Below are 14,751 nucleotides of genomic sequence, written 5' to 3' on the forward strand. Positions count from 1 at the left end.
TCGACGGTAAGAAGAAACCCGTTGGTCCGATAGAAAGGGGTGTCAACTGCAACTTGTACAAAAATAAACAACGAAATGTAGCAACGATGTTGATGTAGAGGGTTAACTCCCGACCTAGTCTTTCATTATGCTCCAGGCTCTGTTTGTAGTACTTCATGGCCGATGTCGGGTCCTTTTCACTCAACTTCCCGATGAAGTAGAGACAGTCGGCGATGTCAGGATGGCTATGGAGTAGAAAATATACCATATGAACTAAAAACTTCATATATATATATTGATTGATAGCCATGATCCCCTTTTAAATGACACAGATATAGATCAGGCGATTAACGATTTAGTACGTAAGATTCTTTTAACCCAGACTCACATCAACACAATAATTCATTGTCATCATATAAACAAAAGACAAAAGCCGTCGTAATTCTAATTGGACACAGTTACAATGTTATCTGTAGGTTCAATGTTACGAATAAACGGCGTATTTACCACCATGTACCTTTCATAGATGCTTTCTAAGACTTTCTGTGCTTCTTGCACACGACTGGTTGCTTTGTCTAGACGTCCTAATGCCTCGTAGCACCGTGCGAAGTTGTATTGTAGAAGTCCGTAGTTGTGTTGCTTCTGCAATGACATAATTGGTTTTAATTTAATAAGATTAACACGATTTGTGAATGATTTCCTCAGGTTGGTAAATAAATGGACATCAATGTTCCTTGGATTTGCACACAATCGGAGAATAACTACCAGCCAACATTTCGCTAGTTTGTAGGCTACCTGCCGCAGAGACCAACTGCGTCCGGTCGATAGGTAGCGCTCATGTAGCCTCATTCGCAGACTTCCTCGAGCGGCGGCGTATATATTGGGGGGGGGGGGGGGGGGGGGGACACACGCAAGGGAGTTATGTAGCGGGTGACCGTCCGTCCTCGGCTACACAACTCCCTCGGCTACATAGCTCCCTTGCGTGCGTCCCCCCATCCAATATATACGCCGCCGTTCTAATTCTAGGAAGTCTGCGCAGGAGGCTAGCGCTCATGCGAGATAACGTTTGTATCCCCCCTCGTCCCGGTTCATGACTCATTAAACAAGTAGATTTTCTGATCCAGACATCTTGCTTGAAAAATAGTCTAGCGCCTGCATCTGAATCAGAAAGGCTACTAACAGTCATGTAGCGGAACGAGGGGGATACAAACGCAGTCACGTTTGGGACCGCATTCTTGCACAGGGCAATCTAGCGGCGAGAAGAAGGTACTGTCATTATTATAGGTACTGAGGAAGATAGCAGACTTTGATATCCATCGACGCGATTTTATTAAAAAAAGGCTGTACTAGTAGCAGCATCTGTTAAATATATGAGCCAATGCTATGGTTATATCGTTCATGTGCGTGAACCGGAACATGCAGTACCGACCTCAAGATGCATGCGTTTGACGAGTTTCTCAGCATTCTCAAAGGTCTCCAGTGCTTTGTCGAAGTACTGACGGACTTCTGCGGTTCCCTTGTAGTACCAGCCCATGTCAAGGTAAACAACGCCAATGTTCATGAGATAAGTGGCGCAGTCAAAGTGGTTGCCCTGTCCTGAAAAATTAATTTAAAAAATGATATGTTGCAACATTCGATGTTTCATTGGTAACAATGCTGTATATAGAGAATACAACATGGGGTATTCCGTATCAACCGAGGTTCCAGCCCGATCGCGGGTAGAATCGCCCGACGGCCGTAGTGCATCTATTCTCCTCTTTTCAATGTGATCCTCAGAGTGGGGGAAATTATGTCTCTATTGTATACAGTGGGTTTTTGACCCAAGCCATTAGACAAAGTATTGGTCTTTGTATTGGCAAATTGAAACACTCCGTAAGTTTGTATTTGTATAAAAATGTACAAGGGAGTTGGCTACATTGAGGGCGTGAGAAAATAAGTAGATGCGCATTGAATTTTTTTGTGCATTTTTAACTTGGTTAGATTCCCTGCCTGATTATAGTGAAGCTTCAGCTTTGTCAGAAAACTGTTTTCAGAGCTTACTTTTGGTATGAAACTTCATGGATATTCTTTCAACTTGAAAGTAAGAAAGTTGTGTTGTGATTTTGCAAAGGAGATATGCTTTGTGCACTCATTGGAATGATGTCCATTTGGAGTAGGCATACATTGATTAGCCCGGGTGCCATCCTATTTCTACCGGGGCTCCTACACTCGCTAGGGTAGCGAGTGTAGGAGCCCCGGTAGAAATAGGATGGCACCCAGGCTATACATTGACATCATGTGATTATATAGTTGTGACGCACACATTTTATGTTTGTTCCATGTACACTTCTCTATATTATAGTAGATCTAAATGCAAATATTTGGTGTTGTACATAACAAGTATTTGTATTAGAAGTAGCTCACACTGTAAGGTTTGTTTGTAAATCAAAATCTTATATGATCAAAGGCGATAGAGAATAAATAAAGATTAACACACAACACTGGTTTTGATATTATCTGTCTTTTGTTGCATCGTCAGATTGATGGTATCAAAAGTAGAGGTTTGTCTTCAGTACTACAGAAAGCTTCAAGAGGCCCATAATAGGATTTGTACTTCGTTTTGCCAACACCTCAGAAAGGAAGAAAAACGAATGAGAGAAAGGCTTGCGGATGTGAAATAATCAATACATGGTGTATAAAAACCTTACCGACAGCTTTGGTTATGATATCGTGTGCCTCCTGATGCCTCTCCAGGCTGTTCTGAAGCATCGCGAAGTATGCCTGGCCCCTCCTCCACATGTTCTTGGCATGATTATGATGAGCGAATCCCAGGGAATTCACCACCCGGGCATGCAGAACGTGATTTCCAGCAATCTTCACCTGAACAAAGGGAAGCCCAGACAATCAGAGATTGCAGACTTTGCCCATACTGCCTTGCCATCATTCCAATCCCAAAGGTATATTGCTGAGGAGTACTGCAATACTACCTTATTATATACATTGCGAATCACTGGCTGATTAGTGCACACATTCGTAAAAGAGAGAAAGGAGATATACACAGACAAGTAAGCGAAAAACAGTACTACTAGTTCACTCCCTTTGGGAGATGTAATGGGTCCTACACTATAACAGACTCAAATGTCACTGAAGATGAGAATGCAAAACAGACGGTCCAAATTTGCGTCTCACTTTTAGTAGCATTTACATTGTACTTACCTTCGACATGATCTCGAGAGCCTGTTCAAGGTGGCGGACATTCCGTTTGTAATCGTCGCGAAGACTGAAGTAAATACCTGCAAGGGGACAAAAACAACATGCAGTTTCAACATGTATATATATATATAAATTCTCCGACCAGGTAATAACAAAAACTTTTAGAAAGGGGGGCATACTGCTTCTGTGCTTAGAACTAAGCAATGATGAGAGTATGGCAGTTCAACACACAGTGCTACTAAGTGAATAGCCCCCTGCATGCTGTAGTATTATCTGTGATTGCACAGTTGTGTGGCCGAAGGACTAGGGATAGTAGATTGCCGCAGCCCTATATACATTTCGGTATGGGAAGTATTCAAACATAATGCCACCATCAAGTATACATGTTGACACTGGACTCTTCGGCATCAAGGTTATACATATACTAATATGGCTACCTGATACGTAGTGGTATCTTGCAAAGCTCAGTTGGACAGATTCATCTCCCCTGTCTGGCCTGGCCTCCAGTGCCTTCCTTGCCTCCTCCAGTCCATCCCAGGCCTCCTCTTGCGTGTTCACTTGGAGCAATGCTTCTGCCAGCCAACACAGCATCTCGGCGTAGATCTGCTTGTTCTGGTAAATATGCCGTTTATTACGTCAATGTACTGATCATAGTTGACATAATTGACTAGGCATGTCAGCAACGTACAAAGTTACTGATCTGTATCAAGAAATTGGTTGAACAGGAAGATACTCAAGTTTGCTTGCTACTGTTGCATCGTCATAAGAATTAAGGCTTGGAGTGAAAGTTAATCTGATTTGGTGATACGTTGATGAAGGTTAGACATCCAGGTAGTAAGATACGCCAAAAATACTTACTCAGGTGAAACAGTCAGACGTTTCAGACAGTATCCGCTGTCTTTCGTCAGTCACTTGGTGATAATTATGGAAAAGCTTTTCTGAACACGTGAGAATGGATCTTAACGAATCGCGATCTTCGTCGGCGTAACGGGGGCCGATACCGACTTGTACCCACCTTTGACCCTTTTCTCGCGTCACAAGTTCCGTAAGGTCACATGCTCTGAGCAATCGGGCCACTAGTACTCCTGGCGAACACTGGGTGAGTCCATTATCTTGCGTTATCAAAATTTAAAAAAAAACTAATAAGTTTTAAAAAATCTTTTGTCCCATAAGAATCAAATTTAAACGTATATATGGGAAACAGTCGTCCTTACCTGCTTTTCTAGTTGTTTTGTTTGACCTGTGTAAAAAGCAATCCTGTCCTTCACTACCATCATTTGTTCGAGCAAAATGTGGACAACGCTCCTGTCAGCAACCTCCTCGGCTTTAATGTCCATTAACCAGGTATGACTGTCATCCCTCTCCTTTCGCCTCCTGTATCAAACACACAAACAAGTATGATTTTACCCCAATTCCCTATCATAAAATCGAACAAAATGCACAGAGAAGACAAGTGCGACGTTGTCTACCGCATTCAGTGCCAGGGAACTACAAAGCCAAGGGACCTGCGAAAAATTCTACATCGGTGATACATTCTACATCCACATTGAATCACGTTTCACTAGACAAAGCAGAACACTGCACACCGGACAGGACTACTTTACGAGAGGTATAAAGGAGGCCATATATATCAGGGCACTCCAGCAATCACTCAACAGAAACAGTGGGCGTTATAAACTTCCTGGCACGTTTGACCAATTGCTGACGTCACGTATGCGCAAAGGCACGCGTCAATACTTGAAGTTCACGTGTCTGTAACTCTCATGTTTACGTTCGGAAGTGTTTGGTCATTATTAATCTTGAAGAAGGTGATCCTGTATATTCCTCAGTATTGGAAAAAAGTTTAGCATTGTATTATATAACCCCTTACCACTCATAGTCGTCATGGGTCTCACATTGTACCAGGGTTAGGAAGTGATTGAAGTTGCCGACATCGTTGTTGTATGTAGCAAGGGCCTGTTGTATGTTGCTCTGCAAGTTCTGTGCAACTGTAGTCAGTCTTTCTTCGTACAGCTTAAAAAAAATAAAGGACAAGATAATCCCAACAATCTAATGATACATGTATAGCCAAGCTGCAGGTAATGTGTGATTCTTGTTTCAGTAGTCGATGTAATTAAATTTTGTGAGTAACGGAGACATCACTTGAGATGTACATGTAATTTATATGAAGTGTATCACATGCACACAATCAGTCAAGAAAATAATAACGCGATTCTAGTTTAATTGAAAGACAAATTGACATCCAAATATCTTGGTCATTTCAGAAATAAGACATCAGTTCCTGCTGGAACGTATAAAAGTGGGAGTGTTCCGTTTGTGTGTTTACGGTTGTGTCAACGGACCGCCGATGTGCAAAATGAGGGCTTAAGGACATGAAGTCCCGACCCATTGATGTTACAGACAGCAACGTTGGACTACCAAACCAACAAAACGACCATGTACCTTTTTGAACCTGTACTTAGCTGCAGCCATCTCCTGCACAGTAACGGCGTCGGTGTTGAAGGTGGACACGAATGTCCGCACCACGTCGTGTGTGTCATATCTAGGCTCTCCATCATTGCTGCGACTGGAAGACACAAAAGTATGCACTCCGCTATAGCTATATCCTTTCTCTTTGCCATTTTCGATCTGTGGCAACAACTTAGGAATTTTCAATAGTGCAAAACTTACACCGACGTTAACCGCTAGCTGTACTGTTACAGTTATAAACAATGTTTGTTTAAAGGTGACTGATAATCATGAGTGAAACACGTGTCCAGGGCACAGTACTCCGAAGAACGTTGGATTCAACAAAACAGCCAAGCGTAGCATAATCATTACGCATCCTAGGATTTATTTGGGGTAAGGATATGTCCATCTTGTCAATGGTCACTTCCTAAATGTAGACCATATAATGCGAACTCTGTAGTGCTAATGTACTCGGCGCTAAATGTAAGACGTTTTCTGTATTTACTAGCTAGTGGATTTGTTCAACTTGGGGAATTATGTTAGCGAGCTGCAGCAAACATTTTCGATACAAATTTCGCGATGCATGCCCTTTTGAAATTATTGTTTACCAAGCAAGCTTATACTTCGGCTATGCATAAGGTGTTCCTGTAGCAAAAAAGGATCATTCTCATTTTCGTCCACCTACCTTCCCGCTTTGATGAGACTGCGGGTCCTCAGCTCCCTGAGATGGCCCCATACTTGGAGCAGCTGTTCACGCTGTCCAATGATAATACAGGCAGATTCCACAGTGAACGGCCCGGCAAAAACAGACATCAACTTCAACGTGGCCAGCAGATCCCTACTCAACGTGCTGACTACTTCGGTTAGGAAACCACGAATGTCGCCCATCTCCTGAGAATGTATAATGTACGAGGGTGATTAAAAAACAAACGCAATTTTCATCATAGCAGGTTCATTTTTGTATGAAATGTGTTGAAATTTGGCACACATGTAAAGGAACATCTCTTCTTGAGACTGACGTAGGTCACTGTATTTTTCACATTTTACCAGGGACTGAGTGGACTTCATTGCATTACTGTGTGATTTCAGTTCCCTAAAGTATCAATGGAATGTGATCAAATAAACGTGCTCGTCCTCAGCCTGAGGTAACCCAATAGCTTGCCAAAGAAAATTGACCAAAGATTGCCCAAAACAACCAAATACGCCTAAATTATAATGACAATCATAAATAAGATTTACCGTCAGATTCCCCAGACGTTTAATCATCTCTGACGGTTGCAGACGGTCCTTCCGAATGACTCCACATGCTATCCTGATGGCGAGTGGCCAGCCATTGCACCTATGTGGCAAGATGATATTGATACAAGAGATTAGTATTTGCAGAGCAATCGTAATTTAACTCCATAGACTCTGCAGCCCAGCTACGGTTTACCCTTGTTGTGTATTACGTCTTGTATTACGTCATCCAAATTCTGGTATCAATTTTGTTGCTGGCCTCTCGCAAAATAGCTAAAAGATGTACTAAAATATCACTAGATCACTACCAACATTGCTAGAAACGTACGTGCTTGTGCTGCTGTCCTTGAGACTTTGAAATAATGATAGTCCAAGTACGTCAGAATGTATAGAGTCATTTTTTGTCCCCTCTTTTTCGACTTGTGCCCAAGCCATCTCCCATCTACCCACCTTTTACAGACTTCACGGGCGTCCTCCTTTGTGATGTTTCCCTTCCCTACAAGTCTCTGCACCAAGTCTGTCCCATCGGAGTCCGCCAGCATCTCCAAATCGACTGTGGTCGCTTTCATTGATGGGACGTCACCCAGGCCTGGTCCACTTACAATGGACAATCGTGACGTAACAATGACATGAACCTACACATGATTACAAAAATAGACTTGATTATTTATCACATTTATCTCGTTCTGATAAGAAAACCGTGATAACTAGAAGAACTGGTGATAACTCATTTTGGTACAAATATATACTTTTAGTGAGCTAGCGACCCTCTGTATATAGTGAATTCATGAAATAGGGGTCGCTATCTCATTAATTCACTAGAATGAAAATCCTAAATCTCTATCTAGTCAGTTAATGAGATAGAGGGTCGCTATATAGCTATCTCATTTATTCACTAGAAGGAGAATTCACGAACCTATTTAGTGAATTGATTAGATAAAGGGTCGCTATCTCATTGATTTACTAAAAAGAGAATCCTGGATCTGATTCTGTCAACGTCTACGTAAATAATGTGATACGTTTGTGACAATTATAATTAACCATTTATCACGTCTGAATGTACATATAGTTATCACAGTTTTTCATTTAAGTACAAAAAAAGATAAATGTCTGTTCTCTCACTGAATCTAAAAAAAGACACAATATATCAAATGTGATAACTTTATAACCGGAGATTTCTATGAAAGGAACTGAGACGGCAGTTTCCGAAACAAGACAGGAGAATTTTTTGCAACAACTGCAACTACTATCCCAAGAATGCTATTTCTGAGTTTGCGATCGTACGACGATCGTGCGACGAATGTGACCAGGCCCCCAAACAAAAGATTTTGATAGTGTGACGTCTGTTGTTCGTTTTTTTTTAGAACAGACAAGACCAGACAGTCTTGTGATATAAACAGATACAAGAATAGACGAGTTGGCTATGAGACAAGACTTGGTCACTTGTACCTTTGAATTTTGCTTGTCCCGAACTTTTGCCAAAAAGCTGACGAATTTACGTCGAGACTCATCCACCTCCAACAGACCATCTGCATCATCCAGAACGAGACAGCAGTCTGCAGAGGTGTACATGGCAAAGAGTAAATCTCATACAGTGATAAGTTCCTAATGACATGAAAACTTAGAAGAACTTTCCATATGCGTACATCTGAAATTGGACATACCTTCACCGCCATACGTCCCTATGAGATGCGCCGCCATTGCTTCTACTTCCGTGTTGCCATCCCCGTTGATCTCAGTGAATCCAAATTCTCGCATAATCAAGGGAAGCATGTTGTCTACACTTGATACCTAGGAAACATAGAATTTTAAAAAAATCCTTTTTTTGTAATCGGTTGATGGATTGATTGATTGATGGTCGGAATCAGTTGTTAGTATAACAATGTCTATTTGGAAATTATGTGCAAAAATAACATTTTTACCTTTGCTAAGCTGATGAAAATCTCCCTCCTCCCTTGCTCCAAACAAAGTTGGTGAGCAAATGTGGTCTTTCCAACTCCAGCTAGTCCGTTTAAACCTATGATCTGTGACACAACGCAGTGTGAAACTAGTTTCAGAAAAACAACGGGTAAGTACTTGTGGTGTTGAAATGTAACTGAAATAGTCTGTAACATGCCAGCAGCAAAATTCATTGCAACAGTTGCTGCCTGTGTGATGTACAATAGACACTATTTATAGAGGCCTGGCAACTCTAGATCGCCGCTGAAAAATGTTTGTGTGTTCTTGCACGGTCAAAAACAAGTAATACTAAAAGTAATACAGTGTATTTTAAATGTTTAATTTTTAGTACAAATGACGTTGCCAACAACGAATGATCAATGAGGCTATGAAGCTATTACGAGCAAGGATTTATGATTGAAACTCAACGAAAAAACAACCCCAACTTTTGTCATGAATTCAGAATATATCTATAAATGAATAAATAAATAAATAAATAAATAAAAAGAGAATAGAAACAAGCTGGTCCATTTTGTCACTGACAATATATAGCTTGAAAGTTATGTGGATAACTTGATGAGGGTTAGACATCTAGGTAGAAAATTACGTAATACAAGATAAATTAAGCAACTGGATACATTCTCTGAAGAGTTAGATCTTTCAGATAGCATCAAATATCTTTTATTTATGACTCAGACTCTGTAATTTATTCAGTTAATGATGATAATTCATTACTTTTGTATTATTGTGCTGATACCTAGTTATGTGTACGCCTCTTGTAACTCAGCTACTTTTGCTGTTATATGAATTAAAACTATGAAAAACGTTGATTTAATGCCTTACTTTTACATGTGTGTCGCCCCCATCAGTGCTGATTCTGTTGATCACGCTCTTCATTTCCTTCTCCCTGCCGACGAAATCAATGTTTTCTCCTGCGTTCTCAATATCCAGCTGCAGCAACGACAGTTTAACGGCGGTGTGCAAACAAATACGAATCAAGGACAACTTGGCAAAAATAAACGCGCGCCAAGGAGGCTTACGAATTGTGAAGCTGATGCTGCATTTCTTTTGGTATGTATGCCGCTCATCTACAAGCATATAGCGAATGATAAATTTCGTGCAAAGAAATTTGACCACTTTATACAGGAATACGTCAGCTAGTTACCTACTGTTGATTAAGAGACTTTTCATACTTTGAGCTGTTGTATCATTTTAGTATTTAACTGCACAGGAAACAAATGCGCGTTTTTGGTACTTAAAGGAGTCCTAAAGTTCAGAGGGGGGAGTTATTTTCCAATGGATGGTAATTTTAGGAAGTAGAAATGACTATTTTTTACATTATACGATAAAGTACCCACTATCCCGTGCGCATCCAAAAGTATTCAGTATTCTATCAAATTCCCCAGGTGACCCTCAGCCTATGTGATTTTTACAATGTGCCTGACAATGCCTTACAAAAGTTAGATTACAAAAAGAATGTCAGGGTGGTTAAGAAAGATCTTCTTGCTATGTGCTCTTGTATATCTTATCAACAATTGGCCTTCTTATTGTGCTTAACCACCCTCATTTACGCCTAAAATATCCACGTTTAAAAATGTATGTTTACGCATAGGGAATGCACTGGTAGGGTCTGCAGGGGTTTAGTGAGTATCATATTGTTTTAAAAAACACACCTTGTGTAATTCACCACAAGCGGAATCATGTACAAAGTCGGCTGATTATGTATTGATTGATACATAATCTAGTGGAAAATAACACCGCCTTCTGGCGTTTAGGACTCCTTTAAGTAATAGTAATAGTCTTTACATCATCAGAATATCCGTTGTTATAAAAGCAATAAAGAAAGAAATTACCTCAAAATGGCGTCTGTCGAAATTCTCCACGCCTTCAAACAGCTTCAATGTATTGGTGACCTTATCTTCATCAGACCCAAGAAGATCATCTGGGACCACAAGGAACATTAAGAATGGCTTTTAGTTTAAAACTCCTTCTTGCACAACCGAAAGAAAATCAACTGACAACATTTCGGGAGCGGTCCTGCTATCTTTCTCAATGCAATAATGACATGAGCTTTTTAGCTAGGTTTTATAATTTTGGTTGTGTAAAAAAAGGACTCTAAAACCCATTGATTTACCGACCAGATGAAACTATTCTCGGATTGAGAAGGACGACCACCATTAAGACGATGTAATCCAAAGATATCCTTTTACTTTATAATCTATAAAAATGACTTCCAGGCTTTGATAATATGCACGAAATTCGTATTGATAATTTTGATAGGATTTCCTTACCTGCTTCCAGTTGCTTGATGATGTCCGTCAGATCTATGAGGTTCTCGTACGGAGCCATTTTCTCTTCACCATGATCGAGGCGGATTTTGTCTTTTACGGTCTAAAGTTGGGGTAGATATGTTTTATTCATGTATATCTAGCAATTTATTTCAATTTCAGCTAATAAAATAAGATAATGTTAAAGAAGTAACTATACAAATGTATCAACAAGTCCAGGTACTAACTGCACAGAACTATTCAAGCGAATATGAATAATTTGAAAAAAAGATATGTTCTATATATAGATCACAGTGGTCGAAAGAAAACGAGAGTGCATGTGTCTGTACGAAAGGAGTATGTTTCAATGTAAGATAGACATATCATGACTCGCTTTTAACACCCAAGAGAACTATGTTTAATATCATTAATTCATCACAAACCTGAACATCTTCGTCAGTTATAATTAGCTCCTGAGATATCTTGAAGACCAGCCTGTGAAGAGGGGTAGTGGCTGTTCGCAGTGTGTGTCCGGGCACAGAGGAACGGGTGTCTGCTTTCTGAGCATCAACAGCTTTCTCTGCGTGAGAGCAGAAATAAACACACAGAACTGTAATTAGTATGCTTTTGTGTTTTCTTTGATAATTATAGAATCATGATCAACCCCCAAGTCTAAAAAACGAAGGCATCATATCTATTGTTGAATAGGTATTCTGCAAAATTGTGCATTTTTGTCCTATGATACTTTCGTTCGCAGCTATCGATACGCAATTATAGTAAATACGATGATTTTGACAAAGCAGATATACGGTATATATATCATATATATCAGTATATCAATACATGGGGATTAACTACCGTTTAAACTACAGTTTCTAAGATCTAAACATTCTCTACAAATGTAGTCATCAATGTGCACACTGTAATGCATAATTGTCATTTTCTACCTTTATTCTCCAGGTATCTCTCCCATCGCCTATAGTCTCTCTTCAGGATTATGACCCTCACGAACACGTCCTGGCCGACGACTGCCCTCATCTCGTCGGTGACGAGTGCCCCGGTCAGTTCACCACTGAGCGCGCCGCTCGTGTAATCTTCCCAAAACTCGTACAAGTAACTGATCAAGTCGAATGTCAAGTATAACAGCACACAGCCATCCTCGACTCTTTCTATGCGAGCATATTTTCTCTCATAACGACGAATGTACTTCTTACATTTTCTTTGAACATCCTTCTTTGACATCAACCCATGGTCTTTTACTTTTCGTAACATTTTGAGATGGGCCTCTGTACGTTTTTTCAATCGTTTAATCTTTTGGTCCTTCAGCTCATTTTCAGACGATCCAAAGTCAGCACACGCACTAGCAGCAGAAGTTGACGGTGATGGTGGTTGGTCATTATCGCCTGGTGCGTCAGTGTCCACGTATAGAAGCACCGGTAGTGCTGAGGAAAGTAGATTATGTCATTCTTTACGTTTCTTCTTCAGAAGAAAGTATAATCTCTTCAGTGTGATGTCACCACAAGAGTCTTGTAACGGGACGACATAAATGGACGTAATTTCATAGTCATCGGTCATCCCATCCTAAAAATCACATCTTTTGCAGTGCATGTATATTAACAATATTTTTTTTGGTAAAAACGTTTTTCAGAATACATGTAGATATATGTATCTATACAGAAAGGAGATATTCAAGACATCGATTAAGTGAGGACAGATACTCCTTGCTGTGGCCGTGGAACGATCTTTATTAAAACCCTTAAGCTGCCAGGTTTTTTAGCCAAGTAAAAATCAAAAATGTTTGACCCCTGACCTCCCTCACGAAACCCGCGAAACACCCGGCGGCGCTAACTCCCCTAACTTCCCGGATTCGCGCGCTACACGCACGCAAAGCTGTTTTGTTCTGGAGAATACCCTATCCCGGTTATAACCGGGTCCAGCACACAAGGCATATTTCTGTATCCCTAGTTAAGTCGGGACTGGCAGCTTAAGGGTTAAACGCTCGCATGCTCTCCCCCCTATTAGTATCGTCCACCTGCCTTGTGTTACCTATTGTGTGTCCCTTTTTGTCTGTTCTGGACTGATGACTCATTGTCAAATACAGCATATTCACCAGGTTCTTCCTTAGGTTAATCAATTATGTTGCAGTTTTCAAATATGATGCGGTAGGTTTGTTGAGACGAAAAATACGCGCGATCCTCTGTCGATTGTAAGACAGGGTGACCTTCTGTGCGAAAGAAACTAGTCGACTGTGTGACAGGGTCTTAACGCTTTAATTCCAGAAAGGAAATACCATGAGCAAGATTACCTGACTCTTGATGTTCAGCTTCCCACTCTGCTCTACTCTGTGTGATGTCTACCTGTTCAGGGGCGGTACCTGAACTAACTTCCTCCACGGGTGCAGCAGCAGCAGCAAACCGTAGCCGACTCTCAGGTGTCTCTGATATGTCCTGGTTCAGAACTGTTAACGTAGAGTCGACAAAGAACACAATCGCTTTTACACCGCTATGTAATGAACACAAACATAGGGGAACCCGAAACCTGTTTTAGAGTAATGTTGATGCCGGGTGTTAATGATGCTTTTGAGTTGGACGTCACATAGGCGTATTGTTAGAGTAGCCGCCAAATCTAGCTGCTTGTTAATGTCATTTATTTTCGAAGATTAGATTCGATGAAAATCATTCGTTTGGGAGTTATGAAGCCGTTCAGAAATAGTATGAGTAGAATTCCTAGTTATCATACCAACAACAATGATCTCGTGAAAATTACCTTCTGACTCTCGGCGTTCATACTCCCGTTGAGCTTCAAGCTGCTGAACAATTTCCTCTTCTTTGTTGGAAAAAATAAAAACAACCACGTTATGTTTTATAAACTGATATACATAACATTGTAGTATAATATCCACGTTTCATTTTAAGAAGGAGGGAATCAATAGACGTGTTTGTCTTGCCATCTTCTCTGATGGTCAAGAAATTACATTTTTACATATAGTAAGCTATATGATTACATCGTTGCATGTAATAACATACTCAAGATAACAGTTACACAAGCAACTAAAAGATCCAGTTGCTTGAGTAACCGTCTTGTGTAATGTATATAATCATTAGTTTTTCTGTACATGTGTTTCCATAATACTCACCTTCCAACAAATCCACGATGTCTCTCCGCTCTAGCTCTGTGAAGGCATGTTTGAGGACATCAACAGTTGCGTCCTTCCCGTACATCTGCCGCCACTTGTCCAGCACCTTTCTACATCCTTCGGTCGTGTCTCCCCTCTCCTCCTGGTCTATCGCCGAGATGTCTGTTTCACTCAGACCAAGCCTGCGGCCGATTTCTTTCCATCTATCTCTGGCATTTTCCACGATGATATGGAAGTAGTTATCCACCTGTTTAAATGTGATAAGTCTGGTTGGTCACAGCATAGGGCCCTTTAAACACACTCTTACATACGCTTTACCAGAAAAGCCGTTGCTTGAGAAATCTTTTGCTTGACATTTTGTAAATAATACATTCTTTGTCAATGAATTGCTATTGAAAGTCTTTGTTACTTCTAATTTTCTGTTTGTTTTCTGTACATGGCTGAAACGGCGGTTTATATCATGTTACCAACTATCAACTACTGATATTTGCGTTCATGAGAGAATGCCATTTTGTCAGTATTTCATTAACGTTCCCAGTGCACTAGACATCATTT

General features: G+C 40.5%; 1 protein-coding gene across 1 annotated transcript in view; it reads right to left on the reverse strand.

Annotated features, from left to right (window-relative positions):
* LOC136429463 (uncharacterized) overlaps window positions 1-14,749 on the reverse strand; it is a 16,726-nt gene extending 1,977 nt beyond the window's left edge. Inside the window, exons 1-23 of the mRNA XM_066419293.1 lie at window positions 14,738-14,749; window positions 14,197-14,443; window positions 13,366-13,518; window positions 12,008-12,502; window positions 11,504-11,640; window positions 11,085-11,184; window positions 10,647-10,735; window positions 9,637-9,744; window positions 8,778-8,879; window positions 8,520-8,646; window positions 8,305-8,411; window positions 7,306-7,490; window positions 6,859-6,958; window positions 6,305-6,510; window positions 5,614-5,737; window positions 5,042-5,184; window positions 4,386-4,545; window positions 3,609-3,783; window positions 3,175-3,251; window positions 2,667-2,838; window positions 1,409-1,575; window positions 497-621; window positions 115-224 (exon numbers count right to left, since the gene is read on the reverse strand). Of these exons, the coding sequence (XP_066275390.1) occupies window positions 115-224; window positions 497-621; window positions 1,409-1,575; window positions 2,667-2,838; window positions 3,175-3,251; window positions 3,609-3,783; window positions 4,386-4,545; window positions 5,042-5,184; window positions 5,614-5,737; window positions 6,305-6,510; window positions 6,859-6,958; window positions 7,306-7,490; window positions 8,305-8,411; window positions 8,520-8,646; window positions 8,778-8,879; window positions 9,637-9,744; window positions 10,647-10,735; window positions 11,085-11,184; window positions 11,504-11,640; window positions 12,008-12,502; window positions 13,366-13,518; window positions 14,197-14,443; window positions 14,738-14,749 (3,421 nt within the window). The remainder of the gene's footprint in view (window positions 1-114; window positions 225-496; window positions 622-1,408; window positions 1,576-2,666; window positions 2,839-3,174; window positions 3,252-3,608; window positions 3,784-4,385; window positions 4,546-5,041; window positions 5,185-5,613; window positions 5,738-6,304; window positions 6,511-6,858; window positions 6,959-7,305; window positions 7,491-8,304; window positions 8,412-8,519; window positions 8,647-8,777; window positions 8,880-9,636; window positions 9,745-10,646; window positions 10,736-11,084; window positions 11,185-11,503; window positions 11,641-12,007; window positions 12,503-13,365; window positions 13,519-14,196; window positions 14,444-14,737) is intronic.
* Between the last annotated feature and the right edge of the window lie 2 nt (window positions 14,750-14,751).

Source organism: Branchiostoma lanceolatum, chromosome 3 (assembly GCF_035083965.1).
Source record: "Branchiostoma lanceolatum isolate klBraLanc5 chromosome 3, klBraLanc5.hap2, whole genome shotgun sequence".
Lineage (NCBI taxonomy): Eukaryota > Metazoa > Chordata > Leptocardii > Amphioxiformes > Branchiostomatidae > Branchiostoma > Branchiostoma lanceolatum.